General features: G+C 41.7%; 1 protein-coding gene across 3 annotated transcripts in view; it reads right to left on the reverse strand.

Moving 5' to 3' along the window:
- The window catches only part of tmprss15 (transmembrane serine protease 15), a 30,117-nt gene that overhangs the window by 5,675 nt on the left and 9,385 nt on the right, over positions 1–15,057 (reverse strand). For 2 of the 3 annotated variants that reach the window (XR_013817936.1, XM_079835342.1), the window contains exons 9-20: positions 14,549–14,698; positions 14,272–14,377; positions 7,676–7,823; positions 7,443–7,584; positions 7,150–7,239; positions 6,875–7,000; positions 2,770–2,910; positions 2,572–2,682; positions 2,359–2,491; positions 472–567; positions 337–386; positions 44–248 (exon numbers count right to left, since the gene is read on the reverse strand). Coding sequence is in view for 2 of the 3 variants with exons in the window: in XM_079835342.1 (XP_079691468.1) it covers positions 44–248; positions 337–386; positions 472–567; positions 2,359–2,491; positions 2,572–2,682; positions 2,770–2,910; positions 6,875–7,000; positions 7,150–7,239; positions 7,443–7,584; positions 7,676–7,823; positions 14,272–14,377; positions 14,549–14,698 (1,498 nt within the window). In the remaining variant the exon portion in view is untranslated. The remainder of the gene's footprint in view (positions 1–43; positions 249–336; positions 387–471; positions 568–2,358; positions 2,492–2,571; positions 2,683–2,769; positions 2,911–6,874; positions 7,001–7,149; positions 7,240–7,442; positions 7,585–7,675; positions 7,824–14,271; positions 14,378–14,548; positions 14,699–15,057) is intronic. The other variant, XM_079835343.1, reaches the window with a different exon arrangement.

Raw genomic sequence — 15,057 nt, forward strand, 5'->3', positions numbered from 1 at the left:
CTACAGTGACAACATACTGCTACGCATGCCGAGCAGCGCTTACCCATAAACACAGTGTGCCGCTGTAATCAACCATTCCCTGTCAATCAAAGTGGCCCCGCATACATGGCGGCCGCGCCAGTGCAAAGACACCATCCATGGCCACGCCCCTTCCTGCGCATCCTGTCCTCCCACCACTCTGCCTGCTTGGTTTCTGTCCATTTCCACATTAGTCTCACGCTTTGAATGTACTTTACGAACGCCACATGCTAAAACACAGAGTGCACAACAAGAGATGTTGAATTTTTGGTGATTAGTGTAAGAGTGTATGATCAAAGCTGCGGGTTTCAAACTTACGTTGATTGTTACAATGCAGTGACACAATCTTCGCACTGAGACATGCGTCACTTTGAAAAGACACAAAAGAATTTGAAATGAGATTTTATAGGCCAAGAAAAGTGAAAAATATTGATTAACTGTTTTATCGATTACCTGGGTTTCAGATGCAGCGAGCCATTAGCATTCACACCTACAGTAGTAAACGGACTGTCTCCATCCATAATGATGGAGAATGAGGCATTTCCTGACCTAGATACATAAACAAACACGTTATACTGTTTTTACCCAATAGGTATTATTTGACAAACTATTTTAAGCTCAACCCTATAAAGTACCACCTTGTTGTACCCTGTCCTATGATTTATAGTTTATACTGTTTTATCAAGTAAAAGGCCTTTTAGTATAATTCAAAAATGTCCACCTTCAGGTCATGGTAAACGTGCCTTGGAAACGCAAGGAATAACATTTACTGGACTGAAGCAACTTGGGTTTACTTGATACATCATTGTTTAGAAAAATCTCCTGATGTCTCAAATATGATACAGCAGGCTTTTGAGGGGTGTTTTTTTTTGTTCATCTCTCAAATCATCATTGCCCTGCATAATATGTTTTACCCCCACAATAAAAACTACAGAGCTTTGATCATAAAACTAAGCATTTAAAAGGAATAGTTCACTCAAAAATGAAAATTAGCCCATGATTTACTCACCCTCAAGCCATCCTAGGTGTATATGACTTTCTTCATTCAGACGAACACAATCAGAGTTATATTAAAAAGTGTCCTGGCTCTTCCAAGCTTTATAATGGCAGTGAATGGGAGCTCAAAATCTGAAGCTCAAAAAACAGATTCCATCCATTATAAAAGTACTCTATACGGCTCCGGGGGGTTAATAAAGGCCTTCTGAAGCGAATTGATGGCTTTGTGTAAAAAATATCCATATATATTCCATATATATATTTAAAACTTTATAAAGTAAAATATAAAGCTTTCCGGCAGAACGCCTTCCATATTCAAAAAACAAGCGTAACCAGCATAAGTTGAATAAAGGCAATCCGCCAGAAGCTAGATATTTAACATTATAATGTGTTAAATATGGATATTTTCTTATATTTCACCAAACCCATCGATTGGCTTCAGAAGGACTTCATTAACCCCCTGGAGCCATATGGATTACTTTTATCATTAATGGATGGATGCTCTTTTTTGAGCTTTAAATTTTGGACCGCCATTCACTGCCATTATAAAGCTTGGAAGAGCCAGGACACTTTTTAATATAACTCTGATTGTATTCTTCTGAAAGAAGAAAGTCACATATGACATTCTTGAGGCTTGAGGGTGAGTAAATCATGGGGTAATTATAATTTTTGGGTGAACTATCCCTTTAAATATGTTCTTAGTAAGACATTATTGGGAGATTTAGAGTGAAAAAATTAACTGTTTTATATCAGAATTGCATCTTACTTTTTGGCCATATAAACATCAGCAACTGCACAAAAATGCATATTTTTATCATTTTTATCCTCGAGAATGAGCTCCATATTCTCCTATATCTATATTAGCCAAAAAAGTCTGATGTATCAAATATGATAAACTCGACAAACACGTCTGCAATTTTTTTTATTCCTTAAAGCTGCAGTCCGTAATTTTTTGCGCTCTAGCAGTTACATACACAATTACATACACAATACATAACTGCATGCGTCTTGTGGAAGAACATTACAGCCTGAGCTACTTCTCTCGGTTTATGTCTGTGGTGACTCACGCAGGGACTGTGCTCCTCCACAGCGGTTCCTACCAAACCGGTCTGAAATAGTCCCAATATAAACACTTATTATAAGTGTACCATAATAATTCAGGGTAAGACAAAAACACGGTTTGGAAAATGGATTCATGTTGTACATTCTCATTATATCATTTTTGTAAATCTTGAACACAAAAAAAGTTACGGACAGCAGCTTTAAGACTGACATTTTCTTTCATTTGTCTTCACTGGGTTAATATTATAATTTGCTTAATATATTCAAAGGTTAAGTGTTTACCTGTAGCCCAAGTAGCGGCAGAAGAAGTCAGATAGCTGAGAGCTCCAGTCTTCAGCACATACCGTGTAAAGATCATTCTGCACTTGAAGTCTCAGTCGTTCAGTTCCAGTGACATTAGCTTTTATTAAATGCACTAAAATACAATAGAGCTTGTGATCAGCAGCATCAACAGCATACTTTGATTTGTGAGGTTTTGTTGTATTGTTGATTTACCACAGTCGCCTTCATCTGAGCCATCGGAGCAGTTTTCTACCCCATCACACACACTGGCATTGGACACACACGTTCCTGTGCCACATTGAAACTGTCCAGTGGGGCAAGGATCTGCATATTCATGAGAGTTTTTGCAGTTTCTTAGGCCATCTCCATGTTATTTTACCCTTTTCATTCAGTACAAAGAAGAAAACTAACCTGGCTGGCCAAGATTAACACCTGTGCTAAAGTTGGCTAGAAAGCCTCTGTCATTCCCCGATGCGTCTGTGGAAAGCATGATGGTCACCCGAGAGGTTGTGGAAAAAAGATCCGGGAAGGAAAGATCACCAGTTAGGACACCTTCAGTGACGAAACACACATTACTTCATAAAGATCATTTTATTTTCTTTGCATATTGTGCAAATAAACATTGACATAATGCAAAGTTAATGTTATGTTAAATATGGACTATTATGGCAAATTATCTGTATTTCATATCAATGGTCAATAAAATATTACAATTATCAAAATATACATATGCAGTGTCAAAAGTTTAAGTTAGCAAAATGTATGCTTTAATTCAGCAAGGCGTTAAACTGATCAAAAGTGTCAGTAAAGACTTTTATATTGTTACAAAACATAAAAAAAAATACTTCTTTTGAACTTTCTATTTCAAAAAAATATTTATCATGGTTTCCATAAAAATATTAAGCAGCACAACTGTTTTCAGGATTTAAAAAAAAAAAAATGTTTCTTGAGCAACAAATTAGCATATTAGATTGATTTCTAAAGGATCACGAGACTCTGAAGACTGGAGTAATGCTGTGGAAAAATCAACACAGGAATACATGACATTTTAAAAAATATTAAAATGTACATGGTGGTGGAAATAAATTGGGATGGGAGGAAAAATATTTTTCAAATCTTACGTGTCCTCACATATATATATATATACATATATATATATATATATATATATATATATATATATATATATATATATATATATATATATATATATTACTATAAAAAAAATTTTTGGTATGATTATTTCAAGTTCTGATATTACTTAATCAACAGAACCACATATATGTTTCTTCATATATGTTTTCTAAAGTTTGTATTTGGTCTCTGAGGAGTGACTGAGGGTCTGTCCTAGGGATGTGTGATGTGTCCTTAAACACTCGATAGCAGAACAAGTTGTCGTGTGTTTGGATTTTGGAGGTATCACACACCCCTAACATGCCAGGAGTGCAGTAACAGTGCTTACTCACTTAGCCCGGCTTCCAGATATGAAATATGGATTTGTCTTTCATTTTATATTATATTTTATTCATTTTATATTATCTTTTACTGAAACACTAAAGAATCAAGATGAATATTGCCTGTACTATTGTGTCACTGAGAGAAAGCACATGTTAACAGTATGTTTTGGGAAACTTTCTGGTTAGAACTGGAGCTCGATCAACTCCAAACTTGGAGAAACTGCATATCTGTGTATGTGCGCAGTATTCTGTGTTACAGATCAGTATTGGAGGTGGATTACAGGCATCCTAAGAGATGGGTGGACTTGTTGTTCAGGACAAGCTGGCGCCTGCTCCAGACCTGGAAGATCACTACATGCCTATTCCGGGGTGAAAGCGTCAACAAGTGATCTATGGACACGTGAATCTGATTAAAGGGTAACTAAACCCCTGCTCAGAGCTTAACTCCACCCACTGGCAAATTTTGAAAAATGCTGGAAAAGTGGGCAGAGCCCAGCGGAGACAGAGGGGCGAACCGAGGGCGGGGGTAAGCGGAGGGTGTGCACCTGAGACCCGCAGTGACGGGTTGATTGACAGCTGTCTGACTCGCGAGTCGCAAAGATGGAGAATGACTGGAGTGACGCCAGCTTTGCAACAGAGCGGTCATGTCTCCTACCTTCACCTGAAGTGGAGGAGGGTGGATTGTCTGTAGACACAAACCCGGAGCCTTATCAATGCGAGCCGCTGGCTCAAACTGCGTTAACTCCCGATGCAGACGATGCTAGTGAAGCAGCCGTGCAAGAGAACTGACCTAATCTATCTGCGTCCGCGGCAACCACTTGCGTGTCAGGGTTTAAAAAATTATCTGTACACATGACGGGCGGCAATAATATCGCAAGAAAAGCCTGACGTGTACTGACAATTGCATTATTTAACCGCATTTTCTTCAATACAATGTTAAAGCAAGTGTCAAGTCAGTTTCATTCATAATGTTTCTACTTCATGTAATATGACAGTTCATACTGGAGTGAAGCCGTTCTCATCATGTGATTGGGGGAAACATTTCTGAGGGCGTGGTGAGCTCGTGCCAGGGGCGCGGATAGTGAGCTGTTGGAGGTACCATCCTACGTCACGATGTACCACAACGTCCAATAGGAAAATTCAACTGCAGTAGCCACCGTTCAACCTTAAGAGGGCAGCACTTTGGCGGTTTTACACCATATTTTATAGAATTAAAACACTTTATACTCAAATGTCAAAACATTTACTCGAATCAATGAACAGCATTAATAAAGCCCCAGTATTACAGATCATTAACTAAAAAAAGTTGGTTTAGGGTTTAAGATTCAAGAGTTTTATTTGTCACATACACAGTTATATACACAATATACAACTGGCAGTGAAATGTAAACAGGTCCGCTCCATGGACAGTGCAAATAACAGTTACAAGAAATTAAAATAGAAATAGAATAAAATTAGAATAAAAAGTATTAACATAAGTAGAATTATAAATAAATCAAGTAAAGATAAAAATAGGAAATAAGATAAATAAAAATATAAAAAATATGTGGATATGATAAGTGAGATAAACTGTAGACTTAAAAATAAGTGGTTAACATAAAATATATATATATGTATATATAAAGAAGTATAATGTGCAAGGTTTATTACAGGTTGTTACGCAGTAACAATAGGAAAGTAAAGTGCAGTGCAATTGCAGTATGTGGATGTTAATGTTAAAAAACCGTATGTTTATGCGTGTGCGGGGTGAAGTGAAGTCACGTGACTGAGTTCAGGAGTCTGATGGCCTGGGGGAAGAAACTCCTCCTGAGTCTTTCAGTTTTTGCCATCAGGCTACGGAAGCGCTTACCAGATGGCAGCAGGGTGAAGTGAGAGTTTGCAGGGTGATTAATGTCTCTGATGATTTTGGTAGCTTTACCTCTGCAGCGTTTGGTGTTTAGTTACCCTTTAACTGACGTTTAGTTACCCTTTAACTGACAATGTGTGGAAATTTACCATGACTGTCTATTTTCTCTTGATCAATCAGAATCATTCAACTTGCAGTAATGACGTGGCTAGACTTTGAAAAGAGTATAACTGTTGAGATATTGTATGTACGAAAATCTGGTAGAGAGGGAGAGCGGCCTACGAACTCCTTGTGAGACCTGAAGCTGGCTTCTGCTGATGAAACTGCAAACTATTCTTCAGTAAATTTTTCTTTAATTAATTGCACTCCTGACTCTTTGTCTTAATTTTTCATAACTGACCTTGGGTCCTAAACTGTTACCGCTAACATGTTCATAATTTAGAAAAATCATAAAAATTATGCAAAAGCAAATTTTATCAAACTAAGTGTTATAGTGTGAACAGTAGGAGACCATTGATGTGTAAACTGAATTTGATGACACTACAGTGTGTAACATTGAAGTTGATGATTATTTTTGTAGTAATGCTTTTCAGGTTTTGCACTTTACAGACGGTCCCTTTGGAGTCCCAAGTCTCTCTTTATATTACAAGGCTCGTTTTGAGGAAAATTCGGTTGTAGCTCATTGTAAAGAGCTGTCATTTGTGTTTTAAAAACGTTTAGCTCACGAGTTACTGACTCGGGAAGTTTGAATCTGTGAATATATTGCCAACTTTACGGAACTCCTATAAGCACTGACCGTATTTCCTTAAACTTGAATCCAAGTTTAAAATAAAACTCTATGAACCGCTCCATTGTTAACGTAGCCTACTGAGCTGTTTGAAGAAATGCCAGTGGGACATGAAACAGGAAGTCTTTACACTCCAAACTCACAGCAGGTTTTGCAAGAGAATGCAAATATTATTGCGAGAGAACACACAAGTTTTTAAAAAAACATTTTCCTCCCATCCCAAATTTTTTTTCCACCACCATTTCTCTTTAGGGGCTCCGTAAAAATGGATAACATTTAAATTTTTATAATATTTTGATTTATTGGTCAAATAAAAGTAGCCTTAGGGCAGCATAAAAGACTTCTTACCAGCCCCAAACTTTTCAAAAGTTAAAAAAATAAATGTATATGCATTTATTAAGATTAATGTCTTTCCAACAAAATTACCTAGCAACTCTGAATAGGGCTCCACTCCATCACGAATTTCCAGAACGTCATAATCTATCTGTAAAGCAACGTCTTGAAAATGCAATCGTATATTCTGTCCTTCCTTAGCATGTAAAGTCCACATACCTGACGAAGATAAACCAGAATACATCAAAACATTATAAATTGAAGGCGGTAGGGGTGTAATTGTCCATTTTTGACTAGAAACTTCCATTAATTATTCTGCATTTTTAATGATCATGGCTGAAAGTTAAATTAATCTATCTAGTACTTACACGAAGCGCTGTGTCCATAGCCACTGGGGTAGTTTGGAGAGCTGAATGTTGAGTTTGACTCATACAGGTCAAAGGGACCACCACAATCCACTATTAGAAATAATTTAATTGAATTAAATAAATGCAACTCCTTTACAATTAAATAAAAATGGCATTTGCATGGCTACAACATGTGTAATAGGCCCTTTTCACATGACGCCACACAACTTTACCAAGGTAAGACGGAACTACAGATACACTGATTTGCGGTTGACGTCATTGCGAAAAGGGTCTATTGCTAGATCTTGCTTTACCTGGTATGGGAGGGGGGGTGGTGGGAGGTGGGACAGGGGTTGGTTCAGGAGGGGCCTGTCCGCAGGAACCAGGCACTATGCTGATGTCATCCAAGGCGATATCATTCAGAGATCCCACCCTCTTCTGCGCTTCAAAGACCACCTAAAAGACAAACAAAAAAGGGGAAATGTATTTAATGACTTTTTAACCATTTAATGTTACGAACCTAAAGTCGATTTGTACATGAACTGACCACAGCATCTGTAGTGATGTTTAGTGTGGCTTGAGCATAGTTCCAGTTGTCACCATAGTTCCCTTCTTTCTGGAAGAGGACAGTGACGGATGACCCTTCCTCTGCTGTGACCGTCAGACGCCACACCTCTTCCCCGAACATATGATACCTCAAAGAGCACAGGTACATTCATGAAATGCTTATAGGTGAGTACAATGCCTTGTGAAAAAGAAGTACACCTCAGCATACTTTTAAGAAGAGTACTTATTACAGAAATAATACAATTTAAAAGAATATACTTAAGTGTTAATAGCTCAATGAATTATAGGTTAAATTAAAAATGCTAAACTAAAATACACTTTAATACACGTCATTTCTATCGAAACTTGCATGTAATGTATTTGAATATATTTCTAATTCAGTACATATATTAAATGTAATAATAAATAACACACTAGGTTAATGTTAATATCAAGTACTTCACATGTGGTTTAATCAAAACAAGTGTACTTCTATTGCATTCGTGTCCGATTTGACCTGGAAGAGGGACATTTTTTTTAAATCCATATTTTTTAGTGCAAATATTAAACTTTGGAGGTTTGTTAAGACTGTCAAATGATATCATTTATTTTTGTCCGTTTTTTTTAACAAGCATGTAAGAGATTGAGTCCAGGTCTTTTTGGACCCAAAAGTGAACTGCCTTTTTTTTTTTTTTATTATTATTGAAATTATGCTGGGTTTTAAAAAAATATATATTTTAGTTAGATTTGTATAAAATTATTTTTGTAGAATACATTTAGTCTCGTTCCTACACTCACACATTTATTTATGAACATGCACATGCACACACATTAATTCTGAAACAAACATAAAATGACAAAAACAAAATTAATGTCTTAATGTGTTTGTAGAGCGGGAAAAAATGTTCATAGACCAAATAGTATACGTTTGAAAAAGGAAAGAGGGTTTGGAAAAGAAAAGGTTCACATTTCACTTTGCTGCCACCTATTGATGAACCATTGCAGCATGAAAAGGAAATTCAGGCTGTTTACCAGCATTTTTACATATGAAAGTAAAAGGTTGTGCAAGTAAAATGAATATATTAAGTTTGAAAAGAGTTTTGAGTAGTCATGAGTTATAAGTTTCAAATGAATTTAATGAAATCCATTGAAGTCAATGGAGCTCATACTGGTAATTCTCAATTCTGTCAGGACCACTATCGTCAAAGATGATTGATTGACTATTAGCATATAGTTTAGATTGCCGGTATGGTTCTGTTCTGAGCAAGAACTCTCTGCGCATCCATGCAGCCGAGCATGGATAAGAGCAGGGAGAGCAGCAATAACCCCCCTCAGGGTAAACAGAACAGAATCAACATAATGTATTGAAGATATCATTAATGTTGATATTAAAGGGTTAGTTCACCCAAAAATGAAAATTCTGTCATTAATTACTTACCCTCATGTCGTTCGACACCCGTAAGACCTCCGTTCATCTTCGAAACACAAATGAAGATATTTTAGTTGAAATCCGATGGCTCAGAAAGGCCTCCATTGGCACAATGTACTTGACAATAGTTTTTGTGTGCAAAAAAACCTAAATAACGACTTCTATAGTGTTGACCGATTTCAAAACAGCATCATGAAGCTTCAAAGCGTTATGAATCAGTGAGTCGAATCATGATTCGGATCGGGTGTTAAACAGCCAAACTGCTGAAATCACATGACTTTGGCGATCCAAACCGCTGAATCGACTCACTGATTCATAATGCTTCAAAGCTTCATGATGCAGTGTTTTGAAATTGGTCATCACTATATAAGCCGTTATTTAGGTTTTTTTTGCGCACAAAAACTATTCTCGTCGCTTCATAAAGTTATTGTAGAACCACTGTAGTGAGATGGACTTTGTAACGACGTCTTTAGTAGCTTTTATGGGTCTTGAGAGTGTACAGTACATTGTGCCAATGGAGGCCTTCCGAGGTCTTACGGCTGACTAACGACATGAGGGTAAGTAATTATCCATCCATCCATCCATCTTCTTCCGCTTATCCGGGGCCGGGTCGCGGGGGCAGCAGTCTAAGCAGAGATGCCCAGACTTCCCTCTCCCTAGACACTTCCTCTAGCTCTTCCGGGGGGACACCGAGGCGTTCCAAGGCCAGCCGGGAGACATAGTCCCTCCAGCGTGTCCTTGGTCTTCCCCGGGGCCTCCTCCCGGTTGGACATGCCCGAAACACCTTCCCGGGAAGGCGTTCAGGAGGCATCCGGAACAGATGCCCGAGCCACCTCAGCTGTCCCCTCTCGATGTGGAGGAGCAGCGGCTCTACTCCGAGTTCCTCCCGAGTGACTGAGCTTCTCACCCTATCTCTAAGGGAGCGCCCAGCCACCCTGCGGAGAAAGCTCATTTCGGCCGCCTGTATCCGGGATCTTGTCCTTTCGGTCATGACCCAAAGCTCATGACCATAGGTGAGAGTAGGAACGTAGATTGACCGGTAAATCGAGAGCTTCGCCTTACGGCTTAGCTCTTTCTTCACCACGACAGACCGGTACATCGACCGCATTACTGCAGAAGCTGCACCGATCCGTCTGTCAATCTCCCGTTCCATCCTCCCCTCACTCGTGAACAAGACCCCTAGATACTTAAACTCCTCCACTTGGGGCAGGAACTCTCCACCAACCTGGAGTGGGCAAGCCACCCTTTTCCGACTGAGGACCATGGCCTCGGATTTGGAGGTGCTGATCCCCATCCCAGCCGCTTCACACTCGGCTGCAAACCGCCCCAATGCATGCTGAAGGTCCTGGTTAGAAGGGGCCAACACGACAACGTCATCCGCAAAGAGCAGAGACGAAACCGTGTGGTCCCCAAACCTGACACCCTCCGGCCCTTGGCTGCGCCTAGAAATTCTGTCCATCAAAATTATGAACAGAACCGGCGACAAAGGGCAGCCCTGCCGGAGTCCAACATGCACCGGGAACAAGTCTGACTTACTGCCGGCAATGCGGACCAAACTCCTGCTTCGGTCATACAGGGACCGGACAGCCCTCAGTAAAGGACCCCGGACCCCATATTCCCCCAGCACCCTCCACAGGACGCCGCGAGGGACACAGTCGAATGCCTTCTCCAAATCCACAAAACAAATGTGGACTGGTTGGGCAAACTCCCATGAACCCTCCAGCACCCTGTAGAGGGTATAGAGCTGGTCCAGTGTTCCGCGACCAGGACGAAAACCACACTGTTCCTCCTGAATCCGAGGTTCCACTATCGGCCGGATTCTCCTCTCCAGTACCCTGGCATAGACTTTCCCGGGGAGGCTGAGAAGTGTGATCCCCCTATAGTTGGAACACACCCTCCGGTCCCCCTTCTTAAAAAGAGGGACCACCACCCCGGTCTGCCATCCCAGAGGCACTGTCCCCGACCGCCACGCGATGCTGCAGAGGCGTGTCAGCCAAGACAGCCCCACAACATCCAGAGACTTGAGGTACTCAGGGCGGATCTCATCCACCCCCGGTGCCTTGCCACCGAGGAGTTTCTTGACCACCTCGGTGACTTCAGCCCGGGTGATGGACGAGTCCTCCTCTGAGCCCCCAGCCTCTGCTTCCTCAATGGAAGACGTGACGGCGGGATTGAGGAGATCCTCGAAGTATTCCTTCCACCGTCCGACAACATCCCCAGTCGAGGTCAACAGCCGCCCATCGCCACTGTAAACAGCGTTGGTAGGGCACTGCTTCCCCCTCCTGAGGCGCCGGACGATTTGCCAGAATCTCTTCGAGGCCAGCCGATAGTCTTTTTCCATGGCCTCACCGAACTCCTCCCAGGCCCGAGTTTTTGCCTCCACGACCACCCGGGCTGCAGTCCGTTTAGCCTGTCGGTACCTGTCAGCTGCCTCAGGAGTCCCACAAGCCAGCCAGGCCCGATAGGACTCCTTCTTCAGCTTGACAGCATCCCTTACTTCCGGTGTCCACCACCGGGTTCGGGGATTGCCGCCTCGACAGGCACCGGAGACCTTGCGTCCACAGCTCCGAGCAGCCGCTTTGACAATGGAGGTGGAGAACATGGTCCACTCGGACTCAATATCTCCAGCCTCCCTCGGGATCCGGTCGAAGCTCTGCCGGAGGCAGGAGTTGAAGATCTCTCTGACAGGAGACTCGGCCAAACGTTCCCAGCAGACCCTCACAGTACGTTTGGGTCTACCGAGTCTATCCAGCTTCCTCCCCCGCCATCGGATCCAACTCACCACCAGGTGGTGATCAGTTGAAAGCTCCGCCCCTCTCTTCACCCGAGTGTCCAAGACATACGGCCGCAGATCAGATGAAACGACCACAAAGTCGATCATTGACCTACGACCTAGGGTGTCCTGGTGCCATGTGCACTGATGGACACCCTTATGCTTGAACATGGTGTTCGTTATGGACAAACTGTAACTAGCACAGAAGTCCAATAACTGAACACCACTCGGGTTCAGATCAGGGGGGCCGTTCCTCCCAATCACGCCCCTCCAGGTTTCACTGTCATTGCCCACGTGGGCGTTGAAGTCCCCCAGTAGAACGACGGAGTCCCCAGTCGGAGCACTCTCCAGCACCCCTCCCAGAGACCCCAAGAAGGTCGGGTACTCTGCACTGCCGTTCGGCCCGTAGGCACACACAACAGTGAGAGACCTATCCCCGAGCCGAAGCCGCAGGGAAACGACCCTCTCGTTCACCGGGGTAAACTCCAACACATGGCAGCAGAGCTGGGGGGCTATAAGCAAACCCACACCAGCCCTCCGCCTCTCACCATGGGCAACTCCAGAGTGGTAAAGAGTCCATCCCCTCTCGAGGAGTGTGGTTCCAGAGCCCAAGCCATGCGTGGAGGTGATTCCGACTATCTCTAGTCGGAACCTCTCAACCTCACGCACAAGCTCAGGCTCTTTCCCCGCCAGCGAGGTGACATTCCATGTCCCAAGAGCCAGTTTCCGTGTCCAGGGATCGGGTCGTCTAGGCCCCCGCCTTCGACTGCTGCCCGATTCGCTTTGCACCGGCCCCTTACGGTCCCTCCCGTGAGTGGTGGGCCCACGGGAAGGTGTCCCCACGTCGCTCCTTCGGGCTGAGCCCGGCCGGACCCCGTGGGGGAAGGCCCGGCCACCAGGCGCTCGCATACGAGCCCCAACCCCAGGCCTGGCTCCAGGGTGGGGCCCCGGCTGCGCCATACCGGGCGACGTCACGGTCCTCCGTCTTTTTGTCATCATGAGGGGTTTTTGAACTGCTCTTAGTCTGACCCGTCACCTAGGACCTGTTTGCCTTGGGAGACCCTACCAGGGGCATATAGCCCCGGACAACATAGCTCCTAGGGTCATTCGGGTACTCAAACCCCTCACCACGTTAAGGTGGCAGTCCATGGAGGAGGGTAAGTAATTAATGACAGAATTTTCATTTTTGGGTGAACTAACCCTTTAAGCTACATGTACAAAGTGATTCAGGAATTTAGTCTGATTCAAGGGAAATCAGAATACCAAATCCTGACTGACAAGAGGAGGAGCTGGGGGTGGAGGAGGGTAAATGAGCTCTGGAGAAGCGCGATAGCTGCTGATAGTACTGAGGTGCTATACGTATATATGTATGCGGTGATAGACGTCATATTCCTATAGGTAGACGTTATCACCTGACAGACAGCTGATGCGAGTTTGACTAACGTGCCCTGCCAGAACTGACGCTATACACTTGATTATATGTTCTTATAAATTTCATCTAATGATATATTCAAATACAATTTCTCATAAATACGGATAATATACTGATAAAATATATATAAAAATGCTTGCATCAATGTATTTATTTTTTCATTAATAAAAATGGGATAAATGAAGTAATCTCATTTTTTTTTAAAACATTACAAATTTTTGTGCATTTAAGTTACTAACTAGATACAATATCGTTTTAGTTGAAAAATATGATTGTTTTATAAGCTTACCGATTTCACTGTGTCCAAAAATACTTTTTTATGCATTAGGAGGAAAAGGACAATTAAAGGACATAAATAAATAAAAGTTATTTAAACCGATTGAAAATGTTTAATTTGGTATTATTATTGTGTACTTAAGTGTGTTAAGAAACAGTTATTAAAGTCTACTCTCTTTAAGTACTCTTAAAGGGTTACTTCAGCAATTTAGCATTAACCTTTGTATCGTTAAAAACCCGGTAGTATTTTCGAATGATCGTGCTCCCCAGAGATGTAACCGTTGGGAGTGGCCTCGTAGGGCAGCGAAGCAAGTGCATTCTGGGATTTGTTGTCTTTCATCCTTTTGAGCCAAAAATAAATGTTCTGGCTTTTCTCAATCTAGAAGGCACCAACTTCTAAAATAATTTCACATTTCTACTACATAAATGACCCAATTTAAATGCACATTCATCTTTCCAGCTGTGAATAACCCTTTAAGTGGCCTTTTATTTCACATTATATGATCTGCAAGTTTTTAAGTACACCACAAGTGCACATTTAATACAATTAAATGAGGTGGAAACATACTTGACTACTTCTACTATTGTATCATCTTAGCATTCTAATTTGCATTTATAAGACATTTTCAGAAAAATGTTCACGTGTAAGCTCAATGTTTCCAAACGTTACCCCCGATAAAAACTAACCAGAATCGCAGACACATCGATTCCTTTGTAGGAGTCAGAGGAAGACTGTAGATACGAAATTTTTTAACCCAACTTCCAGAAGTCCGAGGGGTCACAATGTAGTGCCCTAGAAGATAAAAATCATTGTCAATTCCAGTATATCAGCTCTGTATATATAGTAAGTAAATAACATCAATCTGAAATAAAAGTATAAAACATTAGACAGAGTTCAATTTCACGTATTTGCTAACCTCAATTCTATGTATAATCTTTAATAGCATGGTGTATTAAATGGCACCTGATTGGTTGCCTATTGTGTGATCAAAGCTCGGGCCAGTGTCTGGTGGAAGAGTAGCGCCTTGCGCTCGAATCCAGTCGCCATCGTCATGAAATTCTTGCCTCCAGAGACAGAAGTCCTCTTCAAACAAACAGCTTATCTTGTTTTCATCTACCAAAGACCATAGAGTACAATAAAAAATGTAATATGATTTATTTTTTTATTTTTGCACTTCAGGTTCCATCGTCAAGATATAGAGATGTCAGAAGCTTAGTGATGGGGATGTTAAAGCCATGCGATTGTGGTGTAGTTCGTTTATAGCCTACGTTTAGCTTTTACTTCTGATTGTATTTAGGCTTCAAAATTCAGTGGTGTTCATTTGTGTAATTTATCTAGATGAGTAGAATGTTATTTTCTGCAATAATCTAAAAGCCAATGGAAGAATCCTTTGGGATTTTTGTCGAGAGAACTAGGGTGATGCTGACTTCTGGGTTGGCCTACAAAAATACGTCCTCACTACAGCACTCTAA

Source organism: Gobio gobio (genome assembly GCF_949357685.1).
Source record: "Gobio gobio genome assembly, chromosome: 14".
Taxonomy (NCBI): Eukaryota; Metazoa; Chordata; class Actinopteri; order Cypriniformes; family Gobionidae; genus Gobio; species Gobio gobio.